This window comes from Pristis pectinata, chromosome 2 (assembly GCF_009764475.1).
Source record: "Pristis pectinata isolate sPriPec2 chromosome 2, sPriPec2.1.pri, whole genome shotgun sequence".
Taxonomy (NCBI): domain Eukaryota; kingdom Metazoa; phylum Chordata; class Chondrichthyes; order Rhinopristiformes; family Pristidae; genus Pristis; species Pristis pectinata.
This window is the reverse complement of record NC_067406.1, coordinates 108415000-108436706: the sequence shown is the minus strand read 5'-3', so window position 1 is coordinate 108436706 and position 21707 is coordinate 108415000. Positions and strand designations below refer to the sequence as shown.

The 21707-nt window shown below is 37.9% G+C and overlaps 1 protein-coding gene across 3 annotated transcripts in view; it reads left to right on the top strand.

Annotated features, from left to right (window-relative positions):
- Positions 1-21707, top strand: part of fstl5 (follistatin-like 5) — a 576645-nt gene that overhangs the window by 34908 nt on the left and 520030 nt on the right. For all 3 annotated transcript variants that reach the window (XM_052010319.1, XM_052010317.1, XM_052010320.1), the window contains exon 3: positions 11954-11987. In XM_052010319.1, coding sequence (XP_051866279.1) covers positions 11954-11987 — 34 coding nt within the window. The remainder of the gene's footprint in view (positions 1-11953; positions 11988-21707) is intronic.

Genomic DNA, 21707 nt, shown 5'->3' with positions numbered 1-21707 from the left:
CCTCTCACCTTAAATGCATGCCCTGTAATATTAGATATTTTGACCGTGGGAAAAAAGATACCAGCTGTCTACTCTATCGATGCCTCTCGCAATCTTATAAACTTCTATCAGGTCTCCCCTCAGCATCCGCTGTTCCAGAGAAAACAAACCAAGTTTGTTCAACCTCTCCTTATAGCACATACCCTCTAATCCAGGCAGCATCACGGTAAACCTCTTCTGCAGCCTCCCCAAAGCCTCGACATCCTTCCCATTATGAGGCGACCAGGATTGAATGCAGTACTCCAGATGTGGCCTAAACAGAGGTTTATAAAGCTGCAGCATAACTTCCTGACTCTTGAACTCAATCCCTCGATGAATAAAGGCAAGCATGCCATACACCTTCTTTCTCACCTTATCAGCCTGTGCAGCAGTGGGACTAGGTGTATCCAGGGATTGTGATGGAGGAGTCTGGTGCATTATCTGTAATGTATGATTCTGTCAGTATGACTCCCTCAGTCTGTTACCTGACTTGGTTGAGGGACTGCTTTCCCATTTTTAACTCAGTCCCCAGAGATTTATGAGGAGTACTTAGCAACATCACCAGACCTCTAAACAACTTTTCTGTGTCTGAATTCAACGGTTCAGTCAATACTTGTGGTCTGTCTGGTTTACTCCTTTTCCTGTATGGTTTGATACAACTGAATGGCTTGCTTGGTTATTTCAGAGGACAGTTAACAACCACATTGTTGTAGCTCTAGACTTACATACTGGCCACACCAGATAATTAAGGCAAGTTTCCTGCCCCACAGAACAGTAATTAAAGAAATGGATTTTTAATGACAATCCATTGTTACACGGTCATCGTTATGCAGAGTAGTTTTATTTTAAAATTCCAGATTATTTAAATCCCACAGTTGCCATGGTCAGATTTGAAATCATAATTTTGGATTGTTTGACAAGGTCACTAGGTCGCTTATTTGGTAATTTAACCATTGCACTGCTGCTCTGGTTTAATGATGGGTTTATTTATCTGCATTATGCTTCAGATAATGTAACCTCTATCTCAAGGTCTTTCTATTCATTCGCACCCCTCCTTGTCTTTCTGTTAAGTTATATTTCTTTCTCATACACATCCATTTTTTATCAACCATCTGTCCACCAATTCTAGCCTTCCTGTGTTTTGAAGTCTTACAGTCCCCTTTGTTGTACCACATGCTAAAATCATCGAAGGGATGTATATGTTTTTCCAATATTTATTGTTAATAGATTCTTCCCATCTCAAATTATGTAGAGTGGTAAAAGTAAACATTGTAACCAACTGAGTAATCCTGAAGCAATTTATTTGTAAATCTTTTAACCTAACACATGTTGGTGTTTCCAAAGCCTCACTTGGTAAGCAGTGTATGGAATTGAACAGGCAAGTCTGTATTGGACTTAGTTCTATAGTTGGCCTTGAGGTGACAGTTGTCAAAAATCAGCCTGGATTACTGCTGCTGATAACAAGCCGACAAATGCAGTTCATGTTGATGAGAATTAGTTGATGGCAAAATTTGACTTGGCTGTAATAGCTGTCTAGTTAGATTTACATACTGGGAGGTACTGGAAGGCTGCCAGAATTGGTGGAACCATATTCTCACAGGGGTTAGGATTCACAGGAAGGATTCAAACCTGGGAGGAATCACCTAGCAACATCAGGTGCATAACACACGTATGTGGTGAAAGATAAAACTGTGTCACTTAATGAACTTTCCTGTCGAGCTGGTGTTCCACTGAAATATCCCAATTGATCCCAATCTGGACAGTAGCCAACAAATGGAAAGGATTTGTAAGGCTTATTGGGACAAACATCATCTCTTGAGGTACAACTACACTATAAAAACATAACCACAGAGAGTGCTAAGCAAATGATTTAGTGAAATGAGGTCCCAGGGATTTAGAGATAAGATTAAGACAGAAGCTGCTTGTCAGCTTTTCTCATCTGCTGCACTGATCAGCTCACATGGGCCTTGGTGCTGCAGTGTTCATCTCCCAGAGGAACTACAAGCTGCTGCCACACACTCTACAGGTCCTGTCATGTCACTGTTGCAGAATCTGTCTGTGTTTTCTGCTTCATAAGCATCCTGTCATCAAACTCTACTGATCTAGGTCACCAGAAGCTTCCTATATCACATCTATATTTTGACCACTGTCTTTTCATCAAAATGCATACCGTAATCTATGATTCATTGATAATCCATTGATACTGATTTATTGATAATTATACCATAATCTATGATTCATTGATAATGCAATTTGACTTCAAATGTAGAATGTGCTGCCTTATTACTTTCTCTTGTTTCAGAGGTGAATGCGGAATATTTATTTTTACCTGTCTTTGGAATCTTTATCCTAAACATAAACCTTCAATCTCTTGTGGTCTGTGACAAAATCTTTGCAGTAATTTTGCTGTGTACTTCTCTTCTGGTAATTTGAGCATGTTGGAAAATAAGAATGGGACAGAAACCAGGATCACTGTAAGGGTCACGATCTCCCTCCCATTTTCACAGCTACAATAGCCTTGAATGCAGCAACATGGATTTTGGCATCTCATTTGTTCTGCTGCATTCTTTATTTATTCATCCCTGGATGTCACTGCGGTTTCCTCCCACATTCCAAAGACGTACAGGTTAGGAAGTTATGGGCATGCTATGTTGGCGCTGGAAGCGTGGCGACACTTGTGGGCTGCCCCCCAAAATCACTACGCAAAAGATGTATTTCACTGTGTGTTTCGATGTACGTGTGACTAATAAAGATCTTATCTTATCTTAAGCCCAGCATTTATTACCCACCCTTAATTGCCCTTGAGAAGATTGTAGTGAGCCATCTGCTTGAACAGCTGTAGTCCTTCTATTGAAGGTGCTCCGACTGAGCTATTAGGACTTAGACCCAAAAATGATAAAGGATCAATGGTAGATTTCCAGCTTAGGATGGTGTTTGACGGAGGGGAACCTGCAATGTTGGTGTTCCCTTGAACTTGCTGCCATTGCTCTTCATGCTATTAGTGTTCATGGGTTTGGGAGTGCTGTCAGAGTAGCCTTGGTGAGGGACTGCAGTGTATTTTGCAGATGACATGCACTGCAGCCACTGTGTGCTGCTAGTAGAGGCAATGAAAATTTAGGGTGGTGGTTGGGGTGCCAATCAAACAGCTGCTTTGTTCTGGATGCTGTTGAGCTTATTGAATGTTCCTGGAGTTGCACTCATCCAGACACAGTGTCCCATTACACTCCTGACGTGCTTCGTAGGTGATGGAAAGACTTTGGGGGTTCAAAAAGTGAGTCACTTGCTGTGAAATACCCAGCCTCTGACTATAACTTTAGGTTAGTTTCTACACAATAGTGACCCCATTGAATATTAAGGGTAGGTTTTGGAAAATGGATATTGTCTGAGATTTCTGTGATGCAAATGTTATTGTCATTTATCAGCCCATGACTGAATATTATCTCAGGCTCGCAGCATGCTGTAATGGATTGCTTCTTCTCCTGAGGATTTGCAAATGGAAATGTGCAATTATTAGCAAATACACATACCTCTGACTTATGATGGAAGGGAGGTCATTGTTGAACCAACTCAGTCTGGGACATTACTTTGTTGAACTCCTTTGATGATCTCATTGAGCTGGAATGATTAGTCTCGAACAATCGCTGCCAACTCTCTTTATGTGAGGTATAATTCTCATCCTTAAAATGTTTTTTCTCTTGATTTCCATCGATGTCAGTTTCTCTGGGGCTTTTCGATGCTACACTTGATTATATACTGCCTTGATGTCAAAAAACATTTTCACCTAAAATGGATATCAGTGAACAGGGTATAGGAGAGTAATTGCCTCTTGACAGCTCGTTAGCAACACTTTCCATCACTATGCTGATGAATGAGAGTGGACCAATTAGTGGGAAGTAAATAGCCTGATAGAATATGTACTGCTTTTTTTTGAACAAAACACATCCGGGCAATTTTCCACGTTGTTGGGCAGATGCCAGTGATGTAACTGTACTGGAACATCTCAGCTAGAGGTGCAGCTAATTATCTAGCGCAAGTCTAACCACCAGTTAGCTGTTTAATTGTTCACCAACATTCACACCTGTAGGATAGCTGAGCTTTGATTTGATCTGCCTGTTGTGAGATTGCGTAGCTCTGTCTGTTGCATGCTGTTTTTGCTGTTTAGTATTCCATGTTGTCCCATATTGTGTTTTCACCAGGTTTGTACTTCCTTTTAGAAAAGGCTGGTGCTGCTCCCAGCATGCCCTTCTGCACTTCTCATTGAACCAGGGATGACCCGCTGGCTTGTTACTATTGATAGAATATGAGAATGCCAAGCTATGAGATTACAGGTTGTATCAGTGTACATTTTTGATGTTGCTGATGGTCCACAATACCTTATGGATGCCTAATTTTGAGCTGCAGAGCTTATCCCATTTATCCCGTAGTTTATCCCATTTAGCACGATTGTAGTGTCACGCAACATAATGGAGAGTGTACTTGGTGTGAAGATGGGACTTTGTCTCCATAAGGGATGCTTCCACTTGTATACCACAACTGCCTTCTTTGGTGGGACAAGATATACTTAGAAATGGTGATGGAGGAGTCTGCCATGTCATCTGTAAGTTCTGATTCTGTGAGTATAACTTTGCCAACCTGTTGCTTGACTAGACTGTGGGAATGCTGCCTCGATTTAGACACCAGCCCCAAAACATTGCAAGATCAACTGGATTGGGAGTAATTTAGCCATTCTGAATTTGGTAACTTGGTCAACACTAGGTGGCCTTTCCAGTTTTAATTCTTTTCTTCTGTAATGCAGCATATAGATTTAGGATGAGAGGGGAGTGATTTAATAGGAACCTGAGGGCAGCTTTTTCACCCAGAGGGTAGTCAGTATATGGAATGAGCTGCCAGAGGAAGTAGTTGAGGCAAGTACATTAACGACATTTAAAAGGTACTTTGACGGGTACATGGTTAGGAGGGGTTTAGAGGGATATGGGCCAAATGTGGGCAAAGGGGTCTAGCTTAGATGGGAATCTTGGTCGGCATGGACCAGTTGGGCCGAAGGGCCTGTTTCCGTGCTGTTTGACTCTGTGACTCTTATGACTCTAATTGAGTGGCTTGCCAGAGGCAATCACGTGGGATGGAGCTGGAACAGAATGTAGGTCAGCCCAGATAAAGATGGCAGATTTCCTTCCCAAAGGAAATTTGTCAACTGAAATAACCTCTTTCTTTTCCCATAGATAGGAAGATTGAACAAATTAAGATGACCAAGAAACATCAATTGAAAGGACATATGCAGATATAAAAGAAATGAATGTGACTAACAGAGAAACACAAATATGAAATCACAGAGAAATAGTAAAAAGCCATAAGGAAAATGATTATATAAGGAAGAAGGAAATAAAAGAATGTATGAAGGAAAATATCACCAATCTAGATTATACCTTTGGAGGTAACTTTCAAAAATCTGAAGCACAAGGTTTGATTTCAAACATGCATGATTAACTGACCTAATGCTCAGTTATGCCACAGGCGTAAATGCTTTCTGAGGCTTGTATTTCTGATATTTTTATCTTTTTTGTCCAGAAATATATTGTTTAGCAGCCATTGGATATTAGGTGTTTCAGAAGAATTAGATTGGAGCAATGGCTCATGGAAGTTCCTTCTAAACTATGATAAATATCTGCTGGGGTGAAGGTTTCATCATTGTTCTATTGATGGTCAAATTGCAACTCTGTAGTTTATTCTTTGTATTAACAAAGTGAACAAAGCAGGAGCAGAGTAAAGTTGTACAATGAGTTTGAAAGAAATGAATATTAGCGCATTTACTTTTTCTCTGAAGAAGTTGTCCTTTAAGTTTCCCCTAGTGATGCTGAGCTGAGACAGGGCTTGTGTCAACCAACCCACTCCAACATTTAGACTTTTCCTTAAACTGTGAGTTTGACTCATTTTCATACCATTGGCATCAGCTGAATGCCGTTCCTCTGTAACCTGGGAACATTGTACTGGCATGGCTGCAAATTTAAAGAGCAGCTTTTAGAAAGCACTGACTGCCTGAATATTTCAACAGTAGACTAGAAAATAACAGAATCAAGTTTTTTGCTTGACTGATTGACTGTCAGGCAGCATTTTGCACTGTGTTAAATCTTAACAAACAAATAGGCATCTTTTGCAGGAAGAGGCACCAAAACAGGGCCTAAGGCATTGCTGGAGGCAGAAAAATCCTGTGGTGCCACGGAAAGACTCAGAAAAGTTTTGCATGGGCCACATGTAGGAAAATTCTATGAATGAGGTAAAATCCTGTGAGCCAATTAAGAGGGAAAACTGTTGAAATGTGGTTCAAAAGAGGGGCACTCATTGGGAGAGATACTTCCAGGTACAAGAGATGAGACACACACTGACTTTATTAAGAATTGGAAGTAACTCACTGAAATTGCTCCAACATAAAATTGTAAAGTAGTATCACTCAAATTAATGACATAGCTAACAAGATTACAAGATTTCAGATACATTTCTACCATTACAAATAAAGCAGGGCACCAGTACTGGTTCATTGTGCAATGCAGAAGGGTACATTAGGAGCAGCAATAGGCAAAACAGCAAAGTGAGCTGACAACCTGGCAAATTTGAAGCATAAATCTACATTGCAATGAACAGAGCTAACTGACTCTCAACCAACAGATCACAGAAAAACACAACAACCTGTTGCATTAAATTGTGAATGGTATTGAACAATTAATCAGTTCAGCTCCAAGGAAACATCTATCCTAAGACAATACTGAAGCATTTACATCAATGTTCAGCCAGAAGTACTGTGGATGATCCAACTTGACTTCTTACTGAGGTCCCCATCATGACAGAAGCCAGTCTTCAGCCAGTGTGATTGAAGACAAGCAACAAACAATTCCAGCATCTGCAATCTCTTGTGTCTCTCTCTTGACTGAAGATAAGAAATGGCAGAGAGCTCTGAATGCTACAAAGGCTACAGACCAGACAACATCCCGGCTGTAGTATTGAAGACATGTTCTGCAGAACTAATCATATCTATAGCCAAACTGCATCAATACAGTAACAAAACTGGCATCTGCCCAATAATGTGGATGATTGCACAGGTGTATCTTGCCCATAAAAAGTAGCACATATCCCATCCAGCTACTGTTGTTCATCAACCAAGACATGGAATGTGTCATCAACAGATAATATTGTAGGTTTCACTTTCCGATATGCTTCTTAATATTGCTCATTTTAAGTTTTTTCAGGTACACTCTGCAGCAGGTTTTATAATAGCCTCCACTTCAGATAAGTATTGGTCCATTTTGAGAAGTGCTTCTGTAAAGGTTAAACTTTGGACAACCATTGTGTGATTTCAGTCAGAATTTCACAAATATTTATTTATCCTGATCTTCAATGAGGGCCAACAATATTTTGGTGAAAATGGAAAAAAAATCTTTGACTTGCTTTCCACAGCATTCAAATAACACTTGGATAGCATGCTCTTATTTATTTCTATGAAATATGATTGCCTGTGAAAACAACAATAATCATTGTGTAAGAATGGAAGAGTGCAATATCTCCATCCACATATTTATGCCTTTTTCATGAACACGTGTGGGATGCATGAAGGGTATAAAATGTTTCAGCTGCAAAACCTATACTATTGGGAACATATAAATTGAATAAGTTCTTAGATCAAGCAATGGAGAAATTGGATGAAGGCAGTGTAGTTGATGTGGTGTAGATGGACTTTCAAAGGTCAAGTGATAAATTACCACATTATAGACTTCTATGGATAAAGTAAAGGTCATGAGATTAATGGGGAACAAGCTATGTGCATACAAAGCTGACTCGGGGCAGATAAAAGAAAGTAGTGGTGTGTAGTTGTTTATCAGACAAGTGAAGAATGTGGAGTGTGGTATCATCCAGAGGCTGACGTTGTGATCACTGCTTTTTCAGATATTTATTAAAGCCTTTGTCTTAGTATATGAAGCATCATTTTGAAGTTTGCAGATAACACCAATCTTAAGGCATATAGTAGACAACAAGGAGAATAGTAATAAACCAGGAACAAAAGCAAGCAAACTTTATTGCAGTGAAGTGTGAAGTGGTTCATTTTGGTAAGAATGTGATCTAAATGTAAATTCTAAAAGGGCTGCAGGGACAGAATGAGGCACAGGAGTGAATACACGAATTTTGAAGGTGATAGAAGTAAGTTGAGAGGGGTGTTAGAAGCATGGGAATGGAACATCCTCACTTGATTGTGCTGAACAGGGTCTGAATTAGCTTCTGAAATTCAGATTAGTGGAACTGGATGCTGGAATTGGAATCCACCAAAGTTTTGGCACAAGTGAATGAGAATGAGTTTCTACTTCACAGCAAGGAAACCGTGTTAAATCTTTATAAAACACTGTTAAGCCCCAGTTTGGTGCCAATTCTGGACTACACACTTCAGGAAACTGTTAAGACCTTAGAGGAAGGAATGCAAATTAAATGTATTTGGATGGTGTTAGAGATGAGGGATTTCAGTTAATGTGGGGATTCTAAACAAAAGTGAGTTTGCTCTCCCCAGAGCATTGAAAGTTAAGAGATTTAGAGAGATATTTAAACCTAAAGCAGTTTTGGTACTGTATATCATGAGAATATTTCCAGTGGCAGTGGCAAAAGAACTGGTAAGCAGATAATACAATTAAGGATGAATGGCAGAAGGATGAGAGGTGACATAAATTTTTTACTGCCACACAGCAAGTTATTATGAACTGGAATACAGCAGCTGAATGGCTGATAGGAACCTATTCAAGAACAGCTTTCAGAAGCATATTGGATGAACATTTGAAGAGGTGACAGGGAAAGAGCAGAGCGAGGGACTATGTGGATTGTTCTTTTAGAAAGATGGCACAGGCACAAAAGGTGAAACGACTAAATTCTGTGCTACATTGTTCTATGATTCAACCTTCAAGAACACAATTGCTCTCTTATTACTTTTTGTAAATTAGTATGAATGAGTAAGTGGGAACTAGTAGAGAACACAATGCAAAATTCTCAATACATATTGAAAAACAAAGACTGCAGTTGCTAGGAATGTGAAATAATAACAATTCACTGAAAATATTCAGCAGGTCAGGGAGCATTAGTGGAGAGAGACAGAGTTATTGTTTCAGGTAAATGACCTTTCTCCCTCCATAGAAATTGCCTGACTTGCTGAGCATTTTGAGTATTTCTATTTTTATTTCAACACCTGTTTTTGGATATGGATGAAATGGGGACTACCTGCATCCCAAAGATGAGGAGAGAGTAATTGTCCTTGATATCATGACAGCGTTAGGATGTGACATCAAGGAACCCTGGTATAATTAAAGTCAGTGAAAACCAAGGGGAAAACTCACTAACTGCAGTAATACCTCACTCAAACAAAGATGGTTGTGTTTGTTGGAAGTCAATCATCTCAACTCAGGATATTATTGCAAGAATTCTCTAGCACAGTGTCCTTGGCAAAACCATCTTCAGCTGGTTCATTAATGGCTTCTCCATTAATGGAAGCTTAAAAGTAAGGATATGCACTGCCATTTCAACAGATTTTACTTCCATGTAGAACTCCTCAGATGATGATGCAATTCTTGTCCTCAAGCAGTAAGGTATGAACAAAGTTCAGGCCTAGACTGAAAAGTGGCAAGTGATACTTGTATTACACGTGCCAATCATCTCCAACAATAAAGACAGTCAAAGTCTTAACATCTCCCCTTGGCATTCAATGGCATTATCATCCTCTGGCATCAACTTCCACGGTATTGACCAGAAATTTAACAGAATCAGCCACATCAGTACTACGGCTACAAAGGCAGGTCAGAGGGTGAACATTCTGTGACAAGTGACTTAGCTCTTAGTCCCCGAAACCTTTCCAGCGCCAACAATGGCAGGCCACCTGAAAAATACTTGCGCCTTGTGTTCTTCAACAGTTGCTTCTGCTTCTTCTGCTCCCACTTTAAGCCAACTAATACAATTGAAAGGGTAGGTCGAAAGGAAGGAGTGACAGAAAGGCAGGAGCCAAGCAGCAACAATAGCTACTAGAATTATTGCTTTATTGCTTCATATATATACACCACTCTTCCAATAAAAATGGCTTGCAGTTTGGTTCACATACACCTTGCACCTGCAGGGCAGGCAGTTAAGAGTAAAAGCCTACAAGCTGCTCCATTGAAGATAAGGTTACATTCGTGTGTGTTCCTTCTTTGTTGACTTCTTGATGAAAATCCTGACCCCTCCCCCATAACTCCCCATTCCCCCAGCCTTGCTTTCATGGTTATTAATAACAGAGTTCTTCACTCTTTTTCCAATTTAATTGTGCATGTTTAATCAGCTTTCTTGCACCACTGGGGTCAGCTACTTCTCCAAGCAGATATCTGAAAGTGATATTATTACCATACTAAAATAAAAATGTTCAAAGAATTAACTGAAAGACTGAAATTAATCAAAGAATATAATTTTTTTTTAGCAAGAGACATAGATGACAGATGTCAGTGTAGAACAATGAGTCCCGATTTTATTCCTTCCTTCAAACATCCATTGAGCTCTAATCTGGTAATTTAAAATTTTCTACTGTGGTGTACATTGTCAAAGCAACAGGATGTCTTGAATATGTGTCTTTCCCTTTTGGCTTATTTTAGACCAAGTATGACATTGAGACATAGTTCAATTCTTAACTCGAAGAGTCTTAGATATTGAGCAAGAGAAGTTGCTGAAATAAAGTTCTTAGGCAGATTCAGGGAAAGTCCCAACTCAGTAATAACACACAAAACATAGTTAACATAGTTACTAAATACTTAAATATCAGTCATACTCAACATAGCCATTGGATGTCTGAGGAAAAGAGTCTTTGAAGTTCAAGATCTCAAATGCAGCAAAAAGCTCATGGGTTACTGGACAGCAATGATCCCTGCCCTTCTGTACACTAACGAGGCATGGGCTACCTACAGAATGCACCTCAATACACTGGAGAGACACCATTGCCATCTCCACAAAATCCTTCCAGTCCTCAAGCAGGATAAGTGATACCTTACTCCTGAAATAGACACCCATTTTGAGATACATTATAGCAAAGATTATCAAGTGGCACAGGATTCAAGGATGTTCTCAGAGCTTCACTGAAAAATCCTGTAACATTGATTCTGAATCCTGAGAATCCCTGGTCCTTGAATGCCCAAAGTGGAAAAGGGGAATTTGGAATGAGAATGAAAACTTCAAGTTCATTCATTGGGAGCACAAAGAAGCCAGAATAAATGATGGAAGAAGTGCACCATCTCCTAAAGTACCTACCTGACTGCTGAGCACCCCCTGCTCTCTGTGGAAAAAGATGTTGGATCCACAGTGGCTTCAATGACCCGTAGAACTGGAATCTGAAAGCTGCCCCAGAAGAAGAAAATGATTAACACTGTAGCACTGACGTAAACACCAAAATGTGTTTTAAGTTATAAATTAAAAATAGCTTCAATTTAATCAGACTTGTATTTCCTTTTTCCTGTTCTTATAATTCAAAGTTTAATGATATTCTTTTACTAACTGATGTTTTATCTGTTCTATCTTCTTCTTTCTGATTGATTTAAAATCTGCGTCTTGCTTGTCACCATCTGCTTTGGTGGGAAAAGAATCAGTTCACTGGATTGTGTGACCTTTGGTCTTTTTCCCCATCAAACGACAAAGATCTCAAAACAGATCTAATCACGTCATGGATACAAGCAAGTCAAACCCCCAATGTACATCAATATGATCAAACAGGAGTGCTAGTCAATAAGTAATGAAAAGTTATAATGTAAAAAAAAGTAAAAGTATGACCCTTTTCACTTCAGAAATGTCTTTTGTGTATTTTCGGTAATTGAGATAAATAAACTAATAACCCCACAATTATAAAATAAATATCATTAAATAGATATCTATTGACTTTTATTTTGTTCCTGTTTTATTGCAGCAAGATGGAAGCCCAGAGAGCATTAGATTAAAAGGTGAGTAATCAATTTACTCATGGATTTCTGGATTTCACTGACTTCTTAAGCAGATTGAAATTTATGTATAAAAATAGCTTCTTTGCCATCTGTTTGCTTTTTGTAGTGTTGATCATGGAATCAATCATAGTTTATAGGGAAATACTGGTATTACTGGAATCACACATGCTATTCTGTGGTGTCGCAATTAAATCAATCAAAATAAAAATTGGATGACTTTGGCTATTCACTGCTTAAGATAAAATTAGCCCCATAAAAGTTGTGGGAAATCTCAGTCAAATTTAAGATTGGAAGATTGAACCTAGAAATTGAAACATATATCATCTGTTTCTTAAGTGCAAGTTGATCATTAGAACTGTTTTGTACATGTTTTGAAACATTTCTGGTGGAAATCCCACCCACTGAGAAATTGGGCTGGGAGGTGCTATTTATCATGGTATGTCTCATGTTTCTCCAGCATCATTCTTTTGTATGTCATGTCATAATTAATCTGCTGGATGCTCATCTCTGCCTTAGGGGCAGACATCAGAACAATAATCGGCATTTCTAACTTTCAGTAAAACAATGTATAACCTCTGCAGCACCCATTCAGTGCATCAAATAAGGGTAAATATTTTATAGCAAATACTTAATTGATTCAGTATCTTATAGTTCTAAAATATTGTTCTTTGGTGATTTCCTGAGAGTACCCTCAATCTACAGAGAGCTTGAACAAGTTCCTGATCTCTGTTTATTTAAATTCACGTCACTCCTGTTTTATATGCCCTCTTGTTACATATTAAGGCTAAAGAAGGACTAAGTGCATTTATTTCTCATGTAAAAGCATTTCATTGGGGACATGCAATCTGTTGTTTAACATATTGTAACATATACTAAACCTTTCTGAATTATAATTCAAATAAGATTTTCTTTCACTTTTATCTTTGTTATTATTCCCAAATTCACCTTACCCAGGAGCGTGCATTGACAGACTTGTAGCATTTACCACAATTTTGCTAATCCAGTTAAAGTGTTTGGAAGCCGGTCCACAAATCATGGAAATCTATTCTTTCTGAAAGCATAAGTACATAGATTGTGGCATTGTGCAAGGAAGTGTTGATTATTATCACTTACATTGTATTTGATATCATGTAATGGAAATTATTTTCCATGTACATATACACAAGGAAAATATATAACATCTGACAGAGTAGCACTTGCAGAAATTAAATATCTGGAAATTGATGAATGGCATTAGATTTTTTTTGACCATTAACTCAAACCAGTCAGCACAAACACAAATTGTAACTTGTAGCTGGATTGAAATGTAATTCAATCTCAGAACAGAAGTTCCCTAACTTAAATATACTTATGTAATTCGTAAGAAATGCTGCAGACATATTTTGTAAGAAAGGATGCAGTTTAGCTCATTGAATATTTTCTTGGTACTCATTACAAATGTCCACAAACCAAATTCATGGAAGACTGAGAGAAACATTTTTTTTATATCCCCTCCATGGGAAGACATTACTGATTTCATTTTTTTTTGGAGATCTTGGAGCTCTTATCTGTTGACAACACAGATTGGAAAACCACTTATGTACACTTACAATTTTCCATTATGCCACAGCCAGCATCTACGTTTTTCCACGGCATGTATCTATTTATTTTCCAAAGACCAAAGAAAAATACAGAATGTTACATAGTATTTACAGTGCAGAAATATGCCATCTGGTCCAACAAGTCTATGCCAATGTTGGCTCCATATGAGCCTCTTCCAAGTTACTTCAATCCCTCCAAATGTGTTTGTTGTAAACTTTTTTTTTCATATTCATTCACTGCAAATATAAGATCTCCATTTCTCACAATGTAACAGATTCTGTCCACCACTACAACACCATATGTAAGAACTATAATTAGTCCAAAAATAGAAGAGATCCTGCCACTGAGTAATCCTCTTGGATTTCATGTGAAATGTAGCCTAATCATCTGATTGGATGTTATGTGGAAACTTATTCTACACCTGCTAGTGAGATGAATGCAGATGTTATTTTTATTAGGATAACTGTAAATTATTCACCTACTTTGGGAATTGTCAATTGCAATTGTTATTTCTACAAAGGAAATTGGTTGGTTGTGAACAGGATGGAATAGCTAACTGTTATATTCTTCATCACGAGACAAACTTGGTGTGGGTTTAACATCTGAACATTTATTGAAAAAACTAACAAAACAACAGACTGCACAGAATTACAACACCAGGCTGGCTGGCTTTTCCCGCTCTTTCCAGCCACCTCCTGTTTCCCCATGTGATCCCTCGCATTGCCTGCTGGGAACTGTAGTTCTTTATTATAACTACATAATAACACGTAATAACGCACTAACCACCCATTTAACTGAATGAAATTTGCCTTCAAAAGCAAAGGACTACATCCCAAAATTATTGGCACTTGATAGGGCGTGGAATTTTGATTTAACACTCAACAGAAACAGGGCTGCTTCTCATTTGGACAAAATGTGAATTTGTCAATGCAGACTTTTACTGGCAGTCAGCCGCAATGTAAAATGTGACATAATTGCATCGTATTATAATTTTCAACAATAAAACTAGGAAATTTTCTTGGACACCTCATTTAATGGTGGTCTTCAAAGTTTAATATCTTTTTATTTTAATTTTGGAAAGGAAAAGAACAAAAGGATCAAGTGTCAAAATCCTCAGTCGAAGTGATATTTGCAAAGTTGGTATTCTTAGCCATTGTCGGATGGCTTGGGTTAGTGGGTGAAGAGGAGAGGCGAGTGGAGAGGAGGGGAGGGGAATGAAATATTTTTTAATGACTGTAGATTTAGAAATGATAGATAATCATCCACTGCTCCCATTCATGACTCCCAGTAAGCCCTGCTGAGAAGGACAAATGTGAAAATGTGCAATGATAGGATAAGGCTTAGCACCCTGGTCTGATCCCACCCCAGCTCACTCTCCCACCACCATTACCATCTCCCACCCTCTCACCATAGTCAAGCACTTTTCTGATGCTTCTGTTGAAGACCACACGTGATAAATGGCCACATGGGAGGGAAGGGAAAAAGAAGAACATGCAGATTTTTCCCTTTCAATGCATCCCAAAGGAATCATTGCACTCTAGAAATATCACCGTGGTCATAAAGTAATGGCCAATTTAACCACTGCTCGATATCCCCAATGCTAAAGTGGTTAATAACAAAATAACTAATGTTTACAATATTTTGTGGAGGAATATATGCTGCCCAGGATGTTAGGACAATTCCCTTTTGAACAGTGAAAGGAGAATCCAGAGTGTGCTTAGTTGAGTAATTCTATTACAACTGAGTCAGGGCCAATAATATTTGTACTGGGAACCTAATGTTGCTCCTGGACTTGTATCCTCTGAGGAGTCAGTGTCTTGGAGAAAACTAAATTGACAAATTAAAAAATAGAAAAATAAAAAATAGTAAATAGCATTGAGTGTAGGAATTAATACATTATGATGCAGTTGTACAAGTCATTGGTAAAGCTGCACTTGGAGTACTGTGTACAGTTTTGGTCACTGTGATATAGGAAAGACGTGGTTAAACTGGAAAGATTGCAGAAAAGATTTATGAGGATGTTGCCAGGACTGGAGGGACTGAGTTATAAGGAGAGTATTTTCATTTTCTCCTCCAGGTTCCCCTGACAAAACTCAGAACAGAATATATGTTTTGGGAGTTTAGCATCAGGCAGCTGAATGATCTGGTCTGCTCAGCAGAACTGACTGAATACAATTAGGGTCTCAATGCAGGGGATGTTGGCCTGGGAGAATACGCTGATTTTGGTTTGGTTAACCTGCCACTGGATTTGGAGGATTTTGTGGACAGACCATGAGTGGTATCTTCCAATGCCTTGAGATGCTTGCTGTGGGTAATAGAGCCATATACTTCGGTGGGGATCACATCTGCTTTGCAGACAATGAGTTTTGTGATAGGTTTGTGACCTTGACCTTCAAACATTCTTTTCCTGCAATCAATTAGATCATGGCTGATCTTTTAACTTTAGCATTGCTTTCCTGCCCTAACCTCATACCCCTTAATATCCAAAAATCTATTAATCTCTCTTTTTTTCCTGAATATGCTCAGCGACTGAGCCCCCATAGCCTTTGTAATAGAAAAGTTAAAAAAATTCAATATTCTCCGAGTAAAGAAATGTCTTCCCATCTCAAGTCTGAATGGTAAACCCTTTTTTCCAGAGTGTGAGCCCAGGACTTATTCATCCCAGTTAGGAGAAACATTATCCCTCCATCTATCTTGTCAAGCCCCAGAGCAATTTTGTATGTTTTAAGCAGATCACTTCTTATCCTTCTGAACTCTAGGGTTTATGGGTCTTGTCTGCTTAATCTCACCTCAAAGGACTATTCCCCCCATCCTGAGAATCGATCTGGTAAACATAGAAACATGGAAAAATAGGAGCACAAGTAGTCCATTTGGCCCTTGGAGCCTGCTGTGCCATTCAATATGATCATGGCTGATCCTCCATCTCAATGCCATTTTCCCGCTCTTCCCCCAATACCCTTTGATGCCTTGTGTGTCTACAAATCTAAATACCTCATTCTGAAATGTATTCAGTGTCTTGGCCTCCACTGCTTTTCATGGTAGAGAACTCCACAGATTCACCCCCTTCTCTGAGTGAAGAATTTTCCCCTCATCTCAATCCTAGGTGAGTTACCCCAAATCCAAAGACTGTGATACATGGTTTCTTCACTGCACACCCTGTATCATAAGTTTGTGTGTCTCTATCTGGGGATACTGGAGCTGTACAAAGTATTCCAGGTGCAGCCTGATAAGAGTCCTATATAATCTTGATAAAACAAAATCGTCTTGCATTAAAAGCCAACATAACGTTTGTTTTCCAAATTACTTGTTGTTTCTGTATGTTAGCTTATAGTGATTTGCATTCAAGAAAACCCAGGTCCCTCTGAAGACTAACACCTTTCAATTTCTCACACTTAAATCCCTTGAATCCTGCCACGTTACTAACAAAATAACACTATTATGAAAGGATTAGTGGCCTCCTGCGATACAAAAAAACAATCCTGTGTTTATATCTGTTCTTTAAATAAGAAATATTTCTCACAGACCCAGCTTCTTAGCTGTAAATTTATAATATTTATTCAAATGGTAACACTTTAATCTTAGAGTCAGTTGGTTTAAGACCAACTCGAGTGATTTGACCATCATCTGGCAGTCACCTCAGTGAAACACTGGGTAAATGCTACACTGCTGCAGATGCTTTTCTGATGAACTTTAAAGCAAAGGTCCATTAGTCCTTTCGGATCAATGTCAAACATCCCATCTCTTCTTTGAGAACTGCCAAGGAATATCTGACATCCATTTGGAAGGGGTAATGAAGCACAGTTTTAATGGAAGAAACACAACAACCAATTTGTGAACAACTAGTTCCCAGCCCTATGATAATAAAATGTGGTAAGCTCTTTTACAGAAATATTGAACAAGGGATAAATATTGGGGAGGAGACCATGAATATATACTTTGCTGTTCTTCAAAATTGTGCTTTGGGATTTTATTACATCTGCCCAAGAGAACATTGAAACCCTCAATTTATTGTCTCTTCTGGGATATGGAACCTTCAAGGTGACATCAGAGTGCCAGTGTGCGTGTTTGGGCTCTGACTCTGGAATGGTATTTGAACCTTCAAATTTCTGACTTGGGGGAAAGAGTGCTACCAACTGAGCCATAGATGACACCATTAAAATGAGAGATAAAATCAAAAATAATAATGTAAACCTGGCTGCTGAATGACTATCATATTTGAAATTGTAACACAAAATCAAGGTTTATCCAGTTGAATGGTTATTCAGTTCATTACTATTTGTTGGAACTTGCTGCATGCAAAGTGGCTGCCATGCAAGCTCATGGACAAAAATGATTGCATTTCAAACCAAATTGTTTTATTCTCCTGAATTGAACAGAGCTATAGAATTCCCTGAAAGCGTTGGTCAGATTAAAAAAAAACATTTTAAAAAAAAGGCCAGCAGTATTTCAGGCTTGACAAATAGGAACATAAGAGTATAAGAGCAAAGTGGAAATTATAAATTTGTACAAGGCAATGGTTCAGCCACAGTATCATTTACATCCAAAAGTGAAAGCCAAGAAGAGCATGCAATATAGATTCAATGAATGATACCAAAGATGGTAAATTGTAGTTAAAAGGATAAATGTGATACATTAGCATCTTTTCCACTGAAGCAGAAAAGTCCAGGAGATGATTTAATAGAATTTCTTGAAATTATGAAGGTCTTAGATGAGGTTAATATGGAAAGGTTATTTTCACTGATTGGGAAGCCAATGATGAGGAATCATATTTTACAATTGTCATTAAGCAAGTGAGGAGAAATTTCTTTATGCTGAATTGTTTGAGCTCAAAATGATATGCCACAGGCAGTATTTATGTTAAAATCATCACCTGCCTAGAAATCCATGCCAGGTCAGTAGCACTAAATGCACTATTGAAAAGTGGCTGCACATTTTATTCTGCCTTCAAAATCAGGAGTAGACCACAGAGCTGCTACTTCATGGTATATTTAGCACACCCGATTAGGGATGGATTTCCAGGCAAGCATTTTTTAAGGATTAATGCTCCGCTTGATTTTCTCTCCCTCTCCTGCAAAAGTAAACTTTACTTTTGTTACCTTTACTTTGTAGCAGACCACTTCTTCTAAACCTCTTATCTTTCCACCCCTAATTGCAAAAAAAAAAGTCCACAGATTCAGGTATCAATGTTTAGTGCATCTGTTAAAACTAAGGGATACCAAGATAGAAAAGTAGTCTAAATGGATTATAACAAAAGATAATGAGGGATAACATATATTCATGAGACTTTTCTACAGATCTCCTAATAGCGAAAGTGAAATAGAGGAAGAAATAAGGTAGCTATAAGTAAAAGGTATTGAATAATAATCGATGCAGATGTGAACCATTGCCTAACCAAATGGAAAGAAATATGTAATGGGGAAAAGGGATTGAAGTTTTTACACTGTTTGAAGGATGCTTTTTCACAACTGGAGAGGAATCACTGTGGGATCCAGTTTTGGGAAATAAAGATGAGTGGGTAAAATAAAGTGTGATATTCAAGGAATTGCAATCAAAAGACAATGGGGTTGAAATATGACATCATTTACATAGGTTAGGCAAATAGTATAATAGTAAGCACACATTGTATTCCACCTCCAAAATACAGTTCCATTGATTTATGTGGAGTCAAATTTTAGAAGTGGGGTTCAAAGTTCAGACACTGAGACTGAAATTTACCACAATAATTTTTTAAAATAATTATTGGGAAAGCCATAAGTAAGACAAAGAGCAAATAATAGATTGGGAACAAAGCTAATTTTGAGGAGTTAAGAATGGAATTGGGAAGGTGAACTGGAAAATATATTGATCGACAAAGAGATAGGGCACAGTGGCACATATATTTAAAATAGTAATCAATAGTATTTAAGGAAAATAAATTCCACTAAAAATAAGAACAAAGTAGCCAATAATGAAATTTCGTGGATGAATAGAAAAGTGTAATATTGAAACTAAGGAAAATTATGCCACAAGAATACAACAAGACAAGGTGATAAAAGGGGATATGAAGATATTGGGAAAGAAATCTGAAGCATTTAGCTAAGCAAAGTGATATTACCAAATTAAATTATCAAGAAACTAAAGTAATAGTGAAATATTCTATTGGTATGTGGATAAGAAAAACATCAAGATAGGACCACAAAAGGATACAGACAGTAATCTTGTAGATACTGACAACGAAAAGTTATTTTGCCTCTGGATTTATCAGGGAGGCTGAAAAGCTGGACATTGGCATTAGAACAGGAGGTAAAAATTTTATGAGGTTACCTGAAATAGTCAAGGGAGAGACAATTGATAATCCATCAAATATAGATCACTCCTGAACTGGTCGCATATTAAAAGAAATTAGGGAAGAGATATTAAAGATGATGTTCTTTTTATTTAGAAAGGAAATAATAGCAAAGGACTGACAATCAGCTAATGTGATTCAAATATTTAAAAAGGGAGGTAGAACAAGTCCCGGAAATAGGTCCGTGAGCTGAATACAGTAGTAAGAAAGATAATGGATTTTATTTTACACAAAGATGCAATTAAAAAACAACTAGAGATCAAAAGAATATTAAAGAAAAGTCAATACTCTTTTTAAAATGGGAAGTCCTGATTGACCATTCCTACTGAATTTTTGAACATGTAACAAATAGTAGACAAGGATAATACATTGCATGTAATAAATTTGATTTTACAATAGCCTTCTGTAAGGTAAAGTAGACCTTTGACTATCAGGCAAAATGGAGTAACAGGACAAGAAGGAGAATGGATAGTTAGCTGGCAATGAAGCAGAAAACACAGAGTAGGGATTAACGGTAGTAACTCAGACTGATGATTGGTGGGACTTGGTTACTGAAATATGTTTTAAAATGTGTAAATGGTGCGAATAGAAAAATGCAACAAAGTACAAGAATTGATTAATAAATGTAGAATTAATGTGTGACTGGCAAAGTAGGTTTGGCAACTCTATAGTAGTTCATTTTGGTAGGAAAAATGAGGCAACATACTGGCCAGATACAGGTTATATACTAAGTGTCTCCATGGCTGGTGGAACAAAGAAGTTTAGGATAAAACATTTGCAGATCTCCAGAAGTAGTGATAATGATTCTTCAGGCTGTATAATCACAAAATGAAAGCATTGGGGTTTGATTCTCGAGGCACAGTTTTAGTCTCGGTATTATGATAAGTTCATAAAGCAGCATAACAGATGATAGCAGGATTGGGAGGGTATGCATATCAGAAAAGGCTGAACAAGCTCTTCTCCAAACTTCATGGAGGTCTTTTAACATAATTTTAGAAGTTTGTTAGTGTAGACATAGGGAATAGGTGAAGTCAAAATTTAAATTTTTTAATTTTTTAAAAAATTTTATTTACGGCATGGTAACAGGCCCTTCCGGCCCAACGAGTCCACGCCGCCCTTTTTTTTAAACCCATATTAACCTACCTGTACGTCTTTAGAATGTGGTAGGAAACCGGAGCACCCGGAGGAAACCTACGCAGACATGGGAGAACGTACAAACTCCTTACAGACAGCGACACACACACACACACACACACACACACACACACACACACACACACACACACACACACACACACACACACAAACACAATAATGCATATGTTAAAATTATTATGATTTGGCCTTTAACACTTTAAATCCTAAGAGGAGATTGACTAGAAAACTAAAATTAGAAATTACAGAATCGTGGGACAACTTCCTGAATGAATGTAAATCCTTACCTTGGTCTGTCTGGAAATGAAGGTAACTATTTCAATTATATTTTGCTTCATTTAATGCAAAGGGAAAGTTGTAATTATGTACATTGACACGGATCAGGATGAGTGGTTTTCAGATTTGCACCTTTAATTTTTCCATTTCACGTAATAAGGGAAAATAGTACATTTACTGTAAATTAATTTTGTATTTAATAGAAATGCTATTAAATTCAGATGACAGGATTGTTTAGCATGTAGACAGGTTTGCAGCTGACCATTTACAATTTGTCATGTATTAATTAGCATTTAGATTTGTTTAGACAGATGCTCAGATAGATAATTACAGTGAAATATTCCTTGCTGATTTTACAGACATGAATGGGTTGTGTTCTATTA